This window comes from Thrips palmi, unplaced genomic scaffold (genome assembly GCF_012932325.1).
Source record: "Thrips palmi isolate BJ-2018 unplaced genomic scaffold, TpBJ-2018v1 HiC_scaffold_18, whole genome shotgun sequence".
Classification (NCBI taxonomy): Eukaryota; Metazoa; Arthropoda; class Insecta; order Thysanoptera; family Thripidae; genus Thrips; species Thrips palmi.
In genome coordinates this window covers 17,954,106-17,970,454 of record NW_023144627.1, presented here as the reverse complement: position 1 = coordinate 17,970,454, position 16,349 = coordinate 17,954,106, and the positions used below count along the sequence as shown (strand labels likewise).

Here is a 16,349-nt window from a genome sequence, read left to right as displayed (position 1 = left end):
CCAATGGATTGCTCTCCGAACGAGGAATCCATTGGTGAGGTCACACGTTCCGAAGTTGCACGTAGAAAATTCTACCTAAACATTTAGTGTGTTTGACGAGACAAATAAACAAGAGGCAAGTCCAGACCCACGCAGATCAAACCTTTTTAATTTTTAAGGACGATTCAAACGGAGAAGCATTGGGATTTACCACAAGCAAACTCCCACAAGGAAAAAGATCTTTCCATAGAAACAAACTTTCGAAATTTACCTGAAAGTTGCGCTCATGTTCAAACGGCTTTCCCCTTGTTTCGTGTTTATTGTTCTTTTTGCTATTTATTTTTTTAATTTAAGGCCTTTTTTTTGTACGCCGCGCCAGTCTCCGCCCGCCTGGCCACGGCGACCGAGACCGACCGAAACAAGACCTAAGAAATCCTCTAATCAAAGCGTTTCCGCCCCCTTCCCCCTCCCCCTTTTCCTTGCCGCGGCGCGCGGAGTCCTTGAAATGGACAAAAGAGGCTCCAGCCACTGGAAAATGTCAAGCTTTGGCTGCGCCTTTTTGCCCGGGTGCACGCGGACGCGCACCCGCAGCTCGCAAGCAGAGATTCTTACAGTGAAAGGATCATTGTGACACAACATTCGACTCATTCTCGTTCCTCGTCTGCTTCCAGACTCCAGGCACGCTGAGCCTGCCCGGCGGGGAGTCCGCCACCGGCGTGCTGACCAAGCCCACCAAGTACCACTACTACCCCCACAACCAGCACATCTACCTGCTGCCCGAGTGCGCCGTCCAGCAGGTGAGACCCCACAGTGGGCCAGAAGACCGGTGGCGGCGGCCAAAATCCCGGACGCGTTTCGAGCTCTAGCATCGCTAAATGGGACTCGAACCGACCGTGTGACCCCACCAATGGATTGCTCTCCGAACGAGGAATCCATTGGTGGGGTCACACGCTCGCTCCGAGTCCTGCTTAGCGACTCTGGAGCTCAAAACGCGTCTAGAGTTTTGTCCGCCGGCGCCGCTCTGTGCGCTGTGCGACGCTGTGCGGGTCCAGAGTGGAGTATCGCCGCTCACGTCCCCGCTTGTCTGCAGGTGTGCAATGCAGTGTACGTGCGCCTCAACTACACGCAGCCACTGTGCGCGTGCCCGTCGCGGCACCAGGACCCCTGCTCCGCCTCGCTCAACTCGGACGACCTGCACACCACCGAGCTGGCCAGCACCACCAGGGGCAAGGTGAGCGGTCACCGGTCTTCTGGCCCACTGTGCGCCAGGGCGTTTGAAACCAAGCCAGTGGACCATCGGGCGGCTAACTAACCCTCGCAGTCTGGGCGAGTCATTCTCACCATTATGGGGACAAATCAAGGCGAGACCCCTAATGGGGCGTGAGAACTTGGCCACTTGCCGCTCGTTGCCAGCCTGTCTCTCTCGCACCTGTAAGGGACGCCCCTGGGGTGCGAGGGAGACAGGGCGACAGTCTGCGGGGACCCTCGGGGACCCTCGGGGACCCTCGGAGACCCGAGGCGGCTTCCGGTAAGGCACTGGAAGTGACTGGAAGGCTCCGCGGCACCAATGCTGCCATTACCGGAACGGAACCAGGTCGGGGAAAGAAGGGGTTATCGGATAAGTCGGGATAAGTGGAGGCAAAGCCTGGGTCGCCCTCGCCAGCCACAGGCCACAGCGCCGCAGCGCAGGTCAGTGCTGCCACATACTTGTGGACGCTCTCCGCATTGGTGGTCTAGCCCGTAATGGTAATGGCAATGGAGGCCGGCAGGGGCAAGATAGGCCACCCAAGTGGCGCGGACTCGTACTCACACTGCTCGCCCTGCCCCAGGTGCTGACGCTGGCCAAGACGTGCGAGCCGGTGGCCGAGGTGCGGCTCTGCAAGGCGCCCAAGGACTGGTCGCTGCTGGCGCTGCAGAACGTGCGAACGGGCAAGTCGCACTACTTAGTCATCTGCCGCTGTGCGCCTGCCAGGTCCAACATGCTGGGTGAGTCCCTCTGCTTCTACCTCTTCCTCTCTCGCACTCACGGGGTGCTCCGTAGAGGCGCGAGAGAGATGAAGCACAACCGCAGCACTGCTGGGAGTCAGTCTGACGCGCTGGTCTAACGCTTTGTTCGTCCTCACGCTGCCAGACGGCCCCATCATCCACGACCAGCCGACGTACGCCAGCGTGCCGGGCATCCGGGTGTACGGCATGGTGTGCGTCAAGAGGCCCTCGTCCACCGCCAACAGGAAGGGCCGCCCGCTGAGGTGGGCAAGGAGCTCGCGGCACCCCCGCTCGGCCAAAGGTAAGCCAAAAGTGCAGCGCAGCGCAGAGCCCGTTTCCGGGAGCTTCTTCAACCGCCCAAGATGCTATAAAAGGTTCTCCTACTTTAATTTTTTTTTTTTTCCATCTGCAAAAAAGCTGTCTCAGCTTTTCAAAATTTTCAACGCTAGTGTGGTTTACTGGGCCCATGTAATTTTGGTGGCCCGGTCGTCATTTTCTAATCCTCTTTCACCCTGTGTGATTTCAGCATACGATGACCTACCGCCTTTCCCCTGGGACCGAGTCTGGGAGTTGGCACGAGCAATGAATTTGATCAAAGGATGAAGAGCCAAGGGCGGTCTGCAATTCAATCCCGACAAGACTGTACAAACTGTTTATTTATTTTAGAGTAATGATGCGTATGGCAATGGGTTGAAGCATACCTCCCTCAGTGTTAAATGTGATCGCACCAATGCCCAACCACACAGTTGCTGTTTGAGGCTAGTCCCACATTGCACAAGATCCGTACACATGATTAAAAAGATTACGATAATTTAGCACTGAGGTGACATGTATTTTGAGCCATAGCCATAGTGGACTTTGTGTAAGGTTTTGTAGTTCTGAAAAATGCATCTCAAAGGAGACTTCAGAAGAAGAGGGCCTACATACATAATTCTTTCTTTCGGCTGAGATTCTTTCCTGCAGTTTGAGATAAAGTTTGAGTGTATTTTGTTCAATTTCCAAGTTTTGGAAACAAAAAGTTGCTTTTCCTGTGTAATGTCTCTCACTCCAACTTGAGATTAATCAATTTATAGGATGTGCTCAGTTACATAATGTCTCATGAAGCACGGTGATAAAAGTAGTGATAAGCATGTTCTAACACAGCCGGTAACTGTTTGGTTGTTGTTCTCTATATTTGTAACACTTGAAACGTTAAAAATATTGTCTTATTGAGAACTACGCTCATTTCTTTTAGTTGATATAGTGAAACACATACTAAGCAAGAGGACTATGAAGTGAAAGACAATAATTATTAGTTCCACTTGAGCCAGATAAATGATTATGATTTCCAAAGGAAATGATTACAGGAACTTTGGTGCGTAAAACTACAAAAGCAATGCTCTATGCATTGTTCTATGTGCAATTTGAAATTGCCTATGCTTGAGTGTGATAGTGACTGTTCACGCAGTCACAAATCTTATGGTTTAGGAAGGGGAAAAAATAATGATACAAAATTAATAGCCATAATTAAGAAAAACAATTACTATCCTCCAAACTTTCATATCCCACAGGTTTGTAAATCAAACTTGAGGGTGGAAGCTTAAAAGCATCAACCAACTACTATGATTTCTGTAGAGAAGAAACTGAATGTTCAGCATACAATACATCAACATTACACGATTCAACTTCCTTAGAGGGTCTTATGTAAAAAGACTTCACAGTGCGATATTACATAACTATTTCGTGATAATGGACATTAGATATAGTCCTACTGTTCAGTCCATTTTGTTGGTAAGAGATAGAAAATGTTCAGCACTTAAAATGCTCTAAAAGAATATGAATGGATGTGATCAATACTTGTGTGAATGTAATCATGAGAAATGCAAGACCAACATTTGTGTGTAGAAGATGAAGCAAAACAATCCTATCTAAACTTTGCCTATGTTCACTCAAAAGAAGAGTGGGTGAATAGGATTAGCTGCTAATGCCAAATGTGGACTTTTAGTAGTGTGATAAAGATTCTTACTGAGCATAGAAAGAGAAAGTGACCTACATAATTTATTGTTATTTATAAAACCTTAACTTATTTAAATTAAAGAACCTTTTATAACTTCTTAGCAAATCATTTTCCCACACCCATGCACACTTGACTCACCTAAAGCCTCTGCAGTGACCTGGATGTTGCAGCTATACATTGCAGCCATCAGACGTTGTGGTTGAGCCTGGAATGCCTTTCTGCAGCCCTCCTTGACACATGACATTATCTGTCCTGATAGAGGACCCCATGCAGTTGATCTAAAATTAATACCAAACAATAAATTGGTCAATAAAGTTAAAAACAAATACTGTATATAATATATATCTCTCCAAAGGGGTACTTCAACTCTAAAAGGCACATACTTACCCAGAGAGTTCATTTTCCACAGATTCTGAGTTTAAAGACCAATTAGATACTACAAATGCAACCCCCATCATTGGCTCATCACAAAGAGGTCCAGATAGGGTGGCAAGTTGAAAGCCATTCACAAAGCTGTTCTCCACCAGCAGTAATGTTTTAATGTCATCACTTCGTTCAACGGAATCATCAGACCTCCAAAATGAGCAAGGTAGATCTACCACATTGTTCAATAAAATGTTGGGACCAAATCGGCGGGGCCCACAACTCCAAATTTTGTCGACAGCATTTTGCCAAATAGGATCGCCACTCTCATCAAATGCTTTTTTCAAATCTTCTTTCAGTTTTTCAATAGCTTTGACAGTGCGGTCTGTGAGAGCTGTGACATCATCTTCATCCAGTTCTGAAATGGAAGCAGAGCCAGATGATTCTGGGACATTTGCCGTGTTGTCTTGTGTCTCAGAACTGGATAGAGTCATGGCTTTCATTGAAGATGTAATATCAGCTCCCTTTTGCTGAGAGGCAATATATTGGCTATGTGTTTTTATCAGATCAGAATTATTCTCAAGGATGCTAATGACATCTGGAGGCAATGGAACAGCCCTGATGGTGAGACTGCAGTTCTGATTCGGAGTCCACACCGTTATAAGACCTTCCTTATCCTTCTGAAAGAGAAAAAAATGAAATTAGAGCAGAAATTTAAATAGATAAGCCAAGATTATGGCAAAGCCAAGCTTTGCGCATGAGTATGCGACCAATCACATAACAGTTCATACCTTTTTCATAGATGCTACATCTTGAATAGCTTCATTAACCATGTCAACTGTTGGAGGTGGTACAATTGTTTCCCGGAACGGTACAATTGGCGCTGATGCTTTTATCGGTATTTTAGCATACCTGAAACAAGAAATTATGAATAATACGATGCAAATATAATTTTAAACATGAACTATTAATGTTAATTTTGTGTTTTACCTTTCAATCAAATCATCTAAACAACGTTGAAGGTGAACTTCACCAGCTGTTACTATTACGTGTTCTCCAGTTTCCTGTACAAGAACTTGAACACAAGAGTCTGCTTGGTTCAATAAACGAAGACCACGAACAAGAGATGGCATATCAGCAGCATGTTTTGGCATGAGAGCAACTCTAAGAATTGGTGTTGCCATCAGTTGCAATTCAGTAAATGAGGGGCAAGCCACAGTTGATGATAGGGTACATGATTTAAGCACATGTTCCTCTAGGCCCCCAATACCTGGTAACAAATGAAAAAGGCATAGATCAAACTCAAAATTTGAGGGGGAATAAAGAAAAAAGTGACAAGGAATATGTAAGGGCAAAGGTACGAACCAAGAACATTTCCCGCAGGCACTTCCTCAAGTGCTTGCAGTTCTCTTCCCATCAGAAGATACAAACTTGATACTTTAATTCGTGTTATGTGTTGGCCATTCTTGAGATCTTTAAGTGTCAAAGAAGGATCAACAATTTCTTCTCCCTTGCGTTCCTACAAATACAAGTAGACAATAGTTCAGACAAAAAATAATTTCACATTTCCAGTGAAGAAAAAGTGCAATTAAGACTTACTTTGTTGAGAGCAGTCAAGGGATTATGTTTCGGGCCTAAAACATATAAATCCTGGCCCACACGAAGTTTTCCACTGAAAACTCGAGCAAAGGCGACGAAAGCGTCATCCTCGAGGGGAGACTTCGAACTATCTGCCACATTATTTTCGGTACTAGAACTTTTATCAACACCGGAAGGTTCAGGCAAAGGAATGCTAGCTACAGGTGTATTCCCACCGGCTAAAAAAAAAAAAATTAAGCGCCACAAATTATAAAAAGATGAAAAAATTTTGAAAAAATTCCGTTACTATGTATTAAACCACTCTGTTCCTTACCTGATTCCTGATTAATCCTTTCTGCATGCCTCTGCCTGGCTTGTTCTCGACGCAAAGCCAGTTCTTCTTGAGTCAATGGCTGGGATCTGTTTTCTGGTAGTTGACTCCTCTCCACCTAATTTTCAAAAAGACGATTTTGTTCAAAATTTGTAACATAATACTGCTGATCCTATCACTTTATCTGGCGTCACTTACAGGGAACATTTTTGAAATGAACACAATGACTGGATCTTCATCTCTGCTTGAACAGGCCATAAAGGAATTCTTCAATTTTTGAGTTTCTGGAGGAAGGGAGTCAAATCGCTTAGCAGATGAACACATAAGCTTTTCAACCTTCTCTTCATTTATTTTACTGGGGGGAGGCAATTTCTCACAGCACATATCTGACAAGAGAGTAAAGAGTTAGATGGATCCACAACATAATCAAACATAAAACTTAAATGATAGAGCAGAAACCAACCAAGAACTGCAATAGCTAGAGGTAACCACTGACTACACACTGCCTGCAACTGTACTTTAGCATCTGTATGTCTCATATCACGAGTGGTAAGTTTAATTTTTAGGCTCTCCACTATTTTTTGCAGTTTTTCTTTATCCTGAAAGAAAAATAGTGTTATTTAGACAGTTAGTGGAACATATATTTGAAGTACCTAACACAGCAGATGTTCAGATTTAATGTAGTCACCTTTCTGATAGCAATGTTGTCATAAACGGACCATAAATTCTCCAAAACCATCTGTACAAAGAGAGGTTTCTTTGCCTTTTCTTGAGCTCCTTTCATGATACGTTTAGTCTTTGTGTTGAGATAAAAGTCTCCCCACAAAGTCTTGTTGAGAACTGCCTCACTGATTCCCAATTTTTCTGACAGCACTTTAGCAAAATCCTTGACTCTGTGTGCATTGTAAACAGAAAATACATTAGGTATAGTAGCTGTTATTTTATACAAACCGAAACCTTTATAGCATAGTTAATGTATATAAACTAATAATATGGGTTTACCTGAATCCCCAGCCATCAACAGCACTCGCAAAAACAACATTTCCCTTTTCTGGGGAGAAGTAGAGATTTTCATCATCTGCATCGTCCAAGCCTGATGCCCATTCTGAAACTTCCTTCATACTTGCTTCAGATGAAATCTTGTCATCTTTTTTATCTTGTTCATCAGACTCTGCACTTGTCTTACTAAGTACATCCATGGTAAATAATTCTCCTAGGACAGCATTTACCTGTAAACAAACATAGATTATTGCAATTTTGTTAAAAAAAAAAAAAAAATATACGGTTGCAAAACCAACTGCACCACACATACCTGTTCTAAAATTTGAGTTAAATGAATGTATGCATCCAAGGGAGACAGTTGGACCTCAGTGATTAAACGATCCATTTTGTTGAGAACTAAAACCGGCTGAATGTTTTCTATCCATGCTTGTTTTAAAGCCAACTGGAAATAAAAAATAATGTTATGAGACAGCGTGAAACAGATCTATAGACACAAAGCAAGTATTAGACGTCTTACCTTGGTCTGAGCACAAACTCCTTCAACAACATCAACAATAACAATAGCACCATCACACAGACGAATAGCAGTAGATACCTCTGAAGAAAAGTCGACGTGCCCAGGGGAATCAATTAAGTTAACAAGATGTTCTGTTTCAGCTGGCAAAATAAATACAAATTTTAATTACAATGGCAGGTTTAAATTTTCTTTGAAGTTTATTGTACAGAATACAAACCTGTGTTATAATAAAGAGTAATAGCACTACTTTTCATAGTGATACCTCGCTCTTGTTCATCTTTTCTACTATCCATGTACCTAAACATAGAATCCAAGCCAACGTTTGATTAAATTGAAATTAATGAGAGTCTTATATTGAGGTATATGATGCTCAAAACTTTACCTTAATTTTCCAGCCATTCTTGCTGATATAATACCATTACTGGCAACAAGAGAATCGGCCAGCGTTGTCTTGCCATGATCAACATGAGCTAAAATACAGATATTCCTAATAACATCGGTCTTATTTTGAAGTTCATTAAGTTTCTTGGTGTCAAGGAGTCTCATCTTTACTGTTGAAAATTATGCAACGCCAGACTGGAATAAATTCAAAAGAAGTATGAAACAGAGAATGGAAAACATTCCGTTGGACTAACAAACTAGGAAGAGAAAGTGGAAAACGCATCCAATAATTATGAATGAAAAACGAATAATTTTGACAAGAAGGGAAAGGCCTGTCAAGCACGGGACATGTTAAAAACGGTGTCACAACAGAGTGCAATGTTTTGAAATGCAAAGCAACACCTCGAAGCAAACTATTAACCTTGTAAGTAGCACAACACCAAATAGAACCAATTATTTCTGGATATTGATACAAACTTGGTTTCTAGCTCATAATTCTAACGCTGAGTGACCTGTTACCGAATATTCTCCACAGAAACAGAGTAATTTCTGGCGAGACACAGGGCACCATAACCTCAGCGTGCATGACATTTGACACGTGACAGCCCATATGTTACAGCATTACACAATGACTCTTTGAAATTATGAAAGAAACACCTGTTCTGAATGAATGGATAAGATGAAGTACCTTGGTAAACACCGATAAAGACCAAAATTCAACAACTTGGCCCGAGCGATGTCAACACTAAACAAGTTGTAGCGTGCGGCAACTGGCGGCAACACAACAGAAAGAGTGAGAGTACCCCCACCCCTTCCCTTCCGAGCAGTCCCGAGGTCCGGGCGGAAAAGCCCGAAGAGCCCGAACCCAGGCCTCTCCTCTCGCGCCATTTATTTGAACGCATTGGAACTGTACTGGATCAGAAAGATATGTATTGTGAAACAAGGGGACTAAAACCCTTCAGGGATCTTCTCTTGGCCCGAAAAAGTCTATTTCGGCGAATTTTACCCGATGGTGGAGACGAAACAACAAACCAAAAATGAGGCGAAACTATTAGTTTAGATCAGTTGGCTCTGTAGAATAGCAAAGCCCAAAATACCCATCTAGCTGCAGTTATTGGCGATGACAATGACTCTGAGTAGTAAATGATCACCAGAAAAGAAAGTTTTCCCACGAGTAGTCCCGAAGTTCAAAGCGTGTCGTGGGATAGGCGAAGGTTCAAGTGCTACTCCTTCACGATGACAAGGTACCGACTTTTTCAAGTGTGTGAGATGGCGGGATGTCTTTCGATGCAGCAATGGAAAGCCACCTACATTCTGGTGGCCTGACGTCAATGGTCCTCAATGTCGATGGTTGCATCCATGTATCAGGATTCTATCCAAGCTCCGCTTTGCCGCGCTTCCATTTTGCCGGATTTTGGCTCAGTTCACCTCAGTACAATCCAACCCAGGGAGCAAAAAGTCCAAGTTAAGTCAACATGACCTTGATTTGATTTTGACTACCTGTTCTCCTTGGGAAGTTCGACAGCGCCCCCAATAAAATGAAACTAGAATTATGCTTTCCGGAGGGACAGACGCGCTGTTCGCGTGAAACACAGCTTGTTTTTCGGAACGGGAACACGCAACATGCACCTGGGGGATTGTGTCGATTGTGTTGTTGTTTCCGCTCTTACTCCGATAAGACGCACACATTGCGCACCTGACTTTTTTTTCACTTAAAAGACCATCCCCTGTTTTCTCTCCCCCCCTCTCTGCCACGATGGTTCGCAAATAAAGATGCTTGACAATGACATACCTATTAAATAACGGTCTTTTTCATAATGATTTGCAGTTCACTTGATTTCTACACGAAACCCCAGCATTATTCCGTTTTATCTTGCTTGGGTGGGGCTGGCTGATAGGTGCGAAGGCGATGAAGAACAATCACGATTTTCCTACACTGTTGGGAAAAGAGAAGGCCTCACATTGCAAGGGGCATTTGGACCCTCGGCAGGGCAATGCACCAATGATTTTAATGGGTGTTCAAGAGGGAGCGATTGTCGCGTTTCTCTGCGTCTGTTAAATTGTTGCAGTGTAGCGGCGCGCGCAAGTGGCCTGGCGCCGAGATTAGGCGATTAAAAAGAGGGTGGGGATTCGCAGTATAAATCAAAGCAGATCCCTGCGCCGGCAACACTCAGTGCTCCCTGATTGGTAAGTACGCGCCTCCTCGTTGGCATTCGTATTGACATTGCGATTTCGACGAGACGAGAAGTGCGCATCTAATGACCGGCTTTTGCACGCTTTGCAGCACCATGAAGTTCCTGATCGTCCTCGCGGCCGTGGCGGCCGTCGCCACCTGCTGGAACATCCCCTCCGACGAGGAGGTGGCCAACCACTGGCAGAAGTTCAAGGCCGACCACGGCAAGACGTACGCCAACGAGGTCGAGGAGACCCATCGCGTCAAGATCTTCAAGGAGAACCTCGTCAACATCGCCAAGCACAACGAACGCTTCGACAAGGGCGAGGTGACCTTCAAGGTCGGCGTCAACAAGTACGCCGACATGCTGACCCACGAGGTGACCTCCAAGCTCAACGGGTACCGCAGCGGCGTCAAGCACGCCGACCGCCCCGTGCACCAGGTGACCGTCGACGACGAGCCCTTCCCCTGGCCCTGGAACAAGAAGGTGGACTGGAGGTCCAAGGGCTACGTCACCCCCATCAAGGACCAGGGCCAGTGCGGCTCCTGCTGGTCTTTCTCCACCGTAAGTAGCCTCTCTCTCTCTCTCTCTCTCGCACCAACGCGTCAAGCCCTATGCCTCCTTGCTCATCCGCTCGACCTCTCTCTCGGTTTGCAGACCGGCGCCCTGGAGGGTCAGATGTTCAAGAAGACCGGCAAGCTCGTCTCGCTGTCCGAGCAGAACCTGATCGACTGCTCCAACGAGTACGGCAACTACGGTTGCGACGGCGGTGACATGGACCCCAGCTTCAACTACATCAAGGACAACGGCGGTATCGACACCGAGGAGTCCTACCCCTACGAGACCAAGGTGAGCGCAGTGAGCGCAGGCATGGCGGAGGCCGCGAATCGTTGTGGCGTTTTGATCCGCCGGGCGGTCAGTCTAACAGTGTCGTATTAAAATGGCCCTAGTCAAATCGGCTGAACATGTCACATACCAAATTTGAAACCGATATCGCAAATACTTTCCATTTTATAGGCATCTGTACTTTGACACCATCAAAATTTCCTGATGTTCTTTTCTGATTTCTGAGCGGCAATCAGCAATCAGAAAAGCAGTCAGAAATTTTCTGATTGCCAATCAGAAATCAAATATCAGGAAATTTCTGATTGGCACTCAGACATCAGAAATCAGGAATTTTCTGATGTCGGTACTCAATCAGGATTTTTTCTGATTGACAATCAGAAATCAGAAATAATTCCTGATTGACAATCAGAAATCAGAAAATCAATCAGGAAAATCCTGATTTCTGATTGGAAATCAGAAATTCAATCAGAAAATCCTGATGGCATTTACACCGGTGTCTCTGCTCGCCAGGCTGGCACCTGCAGGTACTCCAAGGACAACAGCGCCGCCACCGTCACCGGCCTGGTCGACATCGCCGCCGGCTCCGAGAAGGCCCTCCAGGACGCCGTCAAGAAGGTCGGCCCCATCGCCGTCGCCATCGACGCCAGCAACTGGTCCTTCCAGATGTACAGCGAGGGCATCTACAACGAGCCCTCCTGCTCCACCACCGACCTCGACCACGCCGTCCTCGCCGTCGGCTACGGCAGCGACGGCCGCAACAAGGACTACTGGATCGTCAAGAACTCCTGGGGCACCTCCTGGGGTGAGAAGGGCTACATCAGGATGGCCCGCAACAAGAAGAACAACTGCGGTATCGCCTCCGAGGCCAGCTACCCCACCGTCTAAATTACTCTCTCCGATCTGCTCTTCAAGGCGCCAGGGCGCACTGGTGCATCGCGTGTGAATGCCTAATAAAATCAAGGTTTCCAACGCCAATTTCGGAACTCATTTTCTGTTTGCCTCGGAGCGAGAAGCCGGGGAAGCCCCTGCGAAGAGAAGGGTAGGCAGACCCGCGGCACTCACGAGTGCTGGACTTGGGTGGTTGCCTACCGACGAGGCGCTATTGCGCGCTGGCTGGCCAGTAGCCACGACAGACAGACAGGCAGACAGACAGACAGACAGACAGACAGACAGACAATTCAATTCAATTCAATTCGTATTTTATTAAGAAAAACTTAAACAAGGCACTTACAGATAGAAACATTAACATAGTAATCATAAACTGCCTAAAACTAGAAAAAGACAACCCCTAAGCATGACTGCTTGTCAGGGGTGGATTTGCTGTCTTTCTGTCATAACAATCAATAAAAACAAACAAACAAAAATCTTTTACAAACAAAAAAATCTTTTACAACTTAAACTCCACCTTTTTTTGTTATTTAGATTTTTCAATTGTTTGCACTTAAAAAATATTGTTTTAATTTTGTTTTCATGGCACTTTGACTTTGTATATTCCTTAAATCTACTGGCATCTTATTTAGTATTTTTGGCACGACCACCTCTGTCAGTCTATCACCATACTTATTCATACCTATCTTATATTGGAAACTCTCATTTCTCGTTAAGTACCTATGTTGCGCTATATTTCTAAAATCTTTCTTAAAATAATTTCTTTTTAAAATTTTTAATTTGTACAAATTTTCTAATGTTAAAATATTATTTGGTAATGGAACTCTTTGCTTTTTCTTCACAATCTTTACAGCTCTCTGCTGTAATGATTTAATGGGGAGCAGGTTTGTATCCGAGGCAGATCCCCACACTTCAAGCCCATAACTCATGACTGATTCAAAGAGGGCTGTATAAGCCATGTTTACTATGTTATGTGGGGAGCAGTTACTTAATTGTGATAATTTATACAGGCAACACCTCAACTTCCCTCTTAGCATTTTAACATGGCTTTTCCAGTTTAGATGTTTATCAACTATCAACCCTAAATACTTCACCGACTCCACCATTTCAATCAGACAGACAGACAGACAGGCAGACAGACAGACAGACAGACAGACAGACAGACAGAAAGACAGACAGACAGACAGACAGAAAGACAGACAGACAGACAGACAGACAGACAGACAGACAGACAGACAGACAGACAGACAGAAAGACAGGAAGGCAGACAGAAAGACAGGAAGGCAGACAGACAGACAGATACACTGATAGGAAGGGACTTAAAAGAAACCAATGGCGGAAATTGCGACAGCACTTTATTGTCAAGGACTCATGTCAAGGAGGCGGGGACGAGCGAGGTGGCGATCTGCAGCAGCGACATGGGGCACTGCGGGTAGACGGCGCCGCAGTCCGCGCCGTGCATGCCGTTGTGCCTGGCCGCCATGTAGGCCTGGTGGCCGTGCGGCTCGCGCAGCGACGAGTACCGCTCCATGGGGATGCTGCGGACACCGAGCACACATTTCACGTAACGCGCTGAAGACGGAGAGCCGATTTCGCCGCTCTGTCTCTGTCGCACTCATGGGGCGTACTGGAGAGTGCGAGGGACACAGAGCGACGGAAACGCAACGGAAACGGGAGCCACTCACGCCAGCGCGATGCGGAACAACTCCATGATGAGGTGCGTCCGCGGCCCGAGGAGCGTCTCGGCCTCGCAGATGGCCCGCAGCATGCACGCGTGGCCGTCGAGGCCCGCGCTGGAAAAAACAACAACAAACAAACAACTTAGACTTTACCCCAAAAAATGGTGTTGTTGTTCTGGTTGTTCGCCTTACGAGTCGACGGCGCGCTCGACGCGGCGGTACAGGTCGACGCGGTCCTTGCGGCGCAGGCCCAGGGGCTCCACGCCCGCGCCCGCCGACGCCAAGGCCGCCGTGTTGTTGGGCAGGTCGTAGGAGCAGCCCCACGCCACGCCCTCCGTGTAGATCCCCGAGTCCGCCAGAAAGTAGGCCTTGTTGGACATGCAGAGCGCCAGCTGCAAGCAGCGAAGCAGCGCCGCGGTCAGGCCTATTTGAACGGACGCACAGTGGGCCAGGCGGACAAAACCCTAGACGCGTTTCGAGCTCCAGAGTCGCTAAACAGGACTCAAACCGAACGTGGGACCCCACCAATGGAATGCTCTCCGAACGAGGAATCCATAGATGGGGTCACACATTCAGATATAGCCCTGTTTAGCGACTCTGGAGCTCGAAACGCGTCTAGGGTTTTGTCCGCCTCCACCGGTCTTCTGGCCCACTGTGGGACGGTTTCTGACTGGAAGTGTGGCACTGCACTGGTGAGACTTACATTGAAGGTGCTGCCTTCGGGGAAGGTGAGGTAACGCCTGTGTCGAGACAGAAGTCCCGGCCGCGGGCTAGCGGCCACCACGGCCACCAGCAGGGGGCGAGGAGGAGCGGAGCGAGCACAGCCCTCATCCTGCAGCAGGTCACGAGTCACACGCGAGTCGCACCCAATAGTCAGTCCGGGCTAGCCGCCTGGAGACCTGGAGGACGCACCTGACGGTCGCAGCGAGAGCAGCAGTCCCAGAACGGACACGGGGCAGTCGGCGTACAGGTCGCCGCAGTCCAGCCCCTTGGCGCCGGCCTCTTGGGCTCTGTCGTAGTGGCTGGGGCCGTCTGCCCTGGCCAGCGGGTACCTGCGCAGCAACGCCAAGAGCAACGCGACGTCACGCCGTGAAAACTACTAGATGCGTTTTGAGCTCCAGAGTCACTAAACAGGACTCAAACCGAACGTGTGACCCCATCAATGGACTCCTCGTTCGGAGAGCAATCCATTGGTGGGGTCACACGTTCGGTTCGAGTCCCATTTAGCGACTCTGGGGCGCAAAACGCGTCTGGGATTTTGACCGCCCTGGCCCACTGTGCGCCGTGGCTGCATAGTACAGCGACAGCACTGTAAAGCACTCACTGCAGCACGACGCGCAGCAGCTCGGCCACCACGTTGCCGCCCGGCGTGAGGGCGCTGGGCGCTTCGCAGATGGCTCGGAGGAGGCAGGGACGCCCCAGCAGGCCCGTCCTGCAACGCCATTGGCAACGCCAGACACAGGTCCTCCAAATTCACCGACTCACAGAATCGCAACACAAAGTGAGACGCAAGTGGCATGGAACTCACGAGTCGAGGGCGGTCTCGATGCGGCGGTACACGTCGCGGCGGCCCCTGCGTCGGCCGGCGATCCCGGCGGGGGCGAGCAGCTGCGTGCCGTTGGGCAGGTCGAAGGTGATGCCCCAGTTGAAGCCCTGCGTCCAGAAGGCGCCGGGCCCCGACCAGTCGAACAGCGTCGACCACTTGGAGGAGAGGCCGACCTGCGGACAAGCACGGCGTTCACCTCCAGGGTCCTGGGGCTCGCTGCGCAGTGGGCCAGAAGACCGGTGGAGCGGCCGAAAATTCTAGACGCGTTTTGAGCTCCAGAGTCGCTAAACAGGCCTCGAACCGAACGTGTGACCCCACCAATGGATTGCTCTCCGAACGAGGAATCCATTGGTGGGGTCACACGTCCGGTTCGAGTCCCATTTAGCGACTCTGCAGCCCAAAACGCGTCTACAGTTTTGGCCGCCTCCACTGGTCTTCTGGCCCACGTTTGTCCCTCGCACTCATTCCCTGTCGGTGCGAGAGAGACAGAGGGCGACGACCTCGGCGGCGGACCGCCACCGCGGCCCCCTAGGCCACCCACCCGGAGGGTGCTGCCGTACGGGAAGTGGATAAACCGCTTCTGGCGAGAGGACCGCGAGGACGCCGACGACGGCGAGGACGGCGGACTGGCGCAGCGCACCGCCACGAGCACGGCGACGACCAGCACGGTGACGACCAGCAGGGCCTTGACGTGCATGGCCGCCGACGGCGAGGGGCTGACTGCGGCGTCAGAGGTCGCACCTCGGCGACGGCGGGAGGGGAGGGGGCGGGTGAGTGAACTGCAATTAGAGGCACTAGGAGGATGGGCTCCTCTAGACGAACAACGGCACGCCGCGATGCCGCGCGGCTTTGAGCGTCGTCCGGGTCAAAGGGCGGGAACTTGAAATTTTAGTGCGCGCTCTCATCTTCGCATTGATGGCATTTCTTTTCAATGTGAAATTCTCCTTTTCCCTCTGCTCAAAGCCCCCCTGGCTCCGCCAAAAGTGGACTGGCCTGGCTTACCTGAAGTGAAGGATGTGCGGAGACAGTGCGCGGGGCAGCGAAGCTCTCCGGTGGACAGTGGGACCACGGGGTGACTGTGTC

General features: G+C 48.4%; 4 protein-coding genes across 5 annotated transcripts in view; 1 reads left to right on the top strand and 3 right to left on the bottom strand.

Annotated features, from left to right (window-relative positions):
* LOC117644554 (elongation factor-like GTPase 1) overlaps window positions 1-8,932 on the bottom strand; it is a 114,490-nt gene extending 105,558 nt beyond the window's left edge. Inside the window, exons 1-16 of one of the 2 annotated variants that reach the window (XM_034384110.1) lie at window positions 8,822-8,932; window positions 8,135-8,328; window positions 7,970-8,049; window positions 7,753-7,892; window positions 7,546-7,677; window positions 7,236-7,462; window positions 6,922-7,126; window positions 6,697-6,832; window positions 6,432-6,619; window positions 6,237-6,351; window positions 5,924-6,141; window positions 5,690-5,843; window positions 5,315-5,594; window positions 5,116-5,236; window positions 4,349-5,004; window positions 4,100-4,239 (exon numbers count right to left, since the gene is read on the bottom strand). In XM_034384110.1, the coding sequence (XP_034240001.1) occupies window positions 4,100-4,239; window positions 4,349-5,004; window positions 5,116-5,236; window positions 5,315-5,594; window positions 5,690-5,843; window positions 5,924-6,141; window positions 6,237-6,351; window positions 6,432-6,619; window positions 6,697-6,832; window positions 6,922-7,126; window positions 7,236-7,462; window positions 7,546-7,677; window positions 7,753-7,892; window positions 7,970-8,049; window positions 8,135-8,298 (2,956 nt within the window). In that variant the 5' untranslated portion in view covers window positions 8,299-8,328; window positions 8,822-8,932. The remainder of the gene's footprint in view (window positions 1-4,099; window positions 4,240-4,348; window positions 5,005-5,115; window positions 5,237-5,314; window positions 5,595-5,689; window positions 5,844-5,923; window positions 6,142-6,236; window positions 6,352-6,431; window positions 6,620-6,696; window positions 6,833-6,921; window positions 7,127-7,235; window positions 7,463-7,545; window positions 7,678-7,752; window positions 7,893-7,969; window positions 8,050-8,134; window positions 8,329-8,821) is intronic. The other variant, XM_034384111.1, reaches the window with a different exon arrangement.
* Window positions 8,933-10,161: 1,229 nt separating this feature from the next.
* On the top strand, window positions 10,162-12,128 carry LOC117644877 (cathepsin L1-like). The gene is made up of 4 exons (XM_034384548.1): window positions 10,162-10,320; window positions 10,418-10,871; window positions 10,965-11,156; window positions 11,664-12,128. The coding sequence occupies exons 2-4, from the start codon at window positions 10,422-10,424 to the stop codon at window positions 12,036-12,038; spliced, it is 1,017 nt and encodes a 338-aa protein (XP_034240439.1). The 5' UTR covers window positions 10,162-10,320; window positions 10,418-10,421; the 3' UTR covers window positions 12,039-12,128.
* A 1,153-nt stretch (window positions 12,129-13,281) lies between these two features.
* On the bottom strand, window positions 13,282-15,239 carry LOC117644754. The gene is made up of 6 exons (XM_034384369.1): window positions 15,206-15,239; window positions 14,633-14,835; window positions 14,424-14,552; window positions 13,913-14,112; window positions 13,727-13,834; window positions 13,282-13,579 (listed from the first exon to the last, which is right to left on the bottom strand). Exons 1-6 carry the CDS (start codon window positions 15,237-15,239, stop codon window positions 13,411-13,413), a joined length of 843 nt encoding a protein of 280 aa, XP_034240260.1. The 3' UTR covers window positions 13,282-13,410.
* Window positions 15,240-15,244: 5 nt separating this feature from the next.
* On the bottom strand, window positions 15,245-16,171 carry LOC117644753. Its single transcript, XM_034384367.1, has 3 exons — window positions 16,147-16,171; window positions 15,808-15,878; window positions 15,245-15,439 (listed from the first exon to the last, which is right to left on the bottom strand). The coding sequence occupies exons 1-3, from the start codon at window positions 16,169-16,171 to the stop codon at window positions 15,245-15,247; spliced, it is 291 nt and encodes a 96-aa protein (XP_034240258.1).
* Window positions 16,172-16,349: the final 178 nt, after the last annotated feature.

Bases quoted from the DNA above. Each gene is read 5' to 3' on its own strand.
- LOC117644877 (XM_034384548.1), top strand. From the start codon at position 10,422: ATGAAGTTCCTGATCGTCCTCGCGGCCGTGGCGGCCGTCGCCACCTGC. The intron at 10,872-10,964 runs GTAAGTAGCCTC...CTCGGTTTGCAG, and splicing joins CCTGCTGGTCTTTCTCCACC to ACCGGCGCCCTGGAGGGTCA. The intron at 11,157-11,663 runs GTGAGCGCAGTG...TCTGCTCGCCAG, and splicing joins CCTACCCCTACGAGACCAAG to GCTGGCACCTGCAGGTACTC.
- LOC117644754 (XM_034384369.1), bottom strand. From the start codon at position 15,239: ATGCCACTTGCGTCTCACTTTGTGTTGCGATTCT. The intron at 14,553-14,632 runs GTGCGTCCTCCA...GACCTGCTGCAG, and splicing joins GCTCTCGCTGCGACCGTCAG to GATGAGGGCTGTGCTCGCTC. The intron at 13,580-13,726 runs GTGAGTGGCTCC...CGGTGTCCGCAG, and splicing joins TTGTTCCGCATCGCGCTGGC to CATCCCCATGGAGCGGTACT.
- LOC117644753 (XM_034384367.1), bottom strand. From the start codon at position 16,171: ATGAGAGCGCGCACTAAAATTTCAA. The intron at 15,879-16,146 runs GTTCCCGCCCTT...CGCCGTCCTCGC, and splicing joins AGCGCGCACTAAAATTTCAA to CGTCGTCGGCGTCCTCGCGG. The intron at 15,440-15,807 runs GTGGGTGGCCTA...GCTTGTCCGCAG, and splicing joins CGTACGGCAGCACCCTCCGG to GTCGGCCTCTCCTCCAAGTG.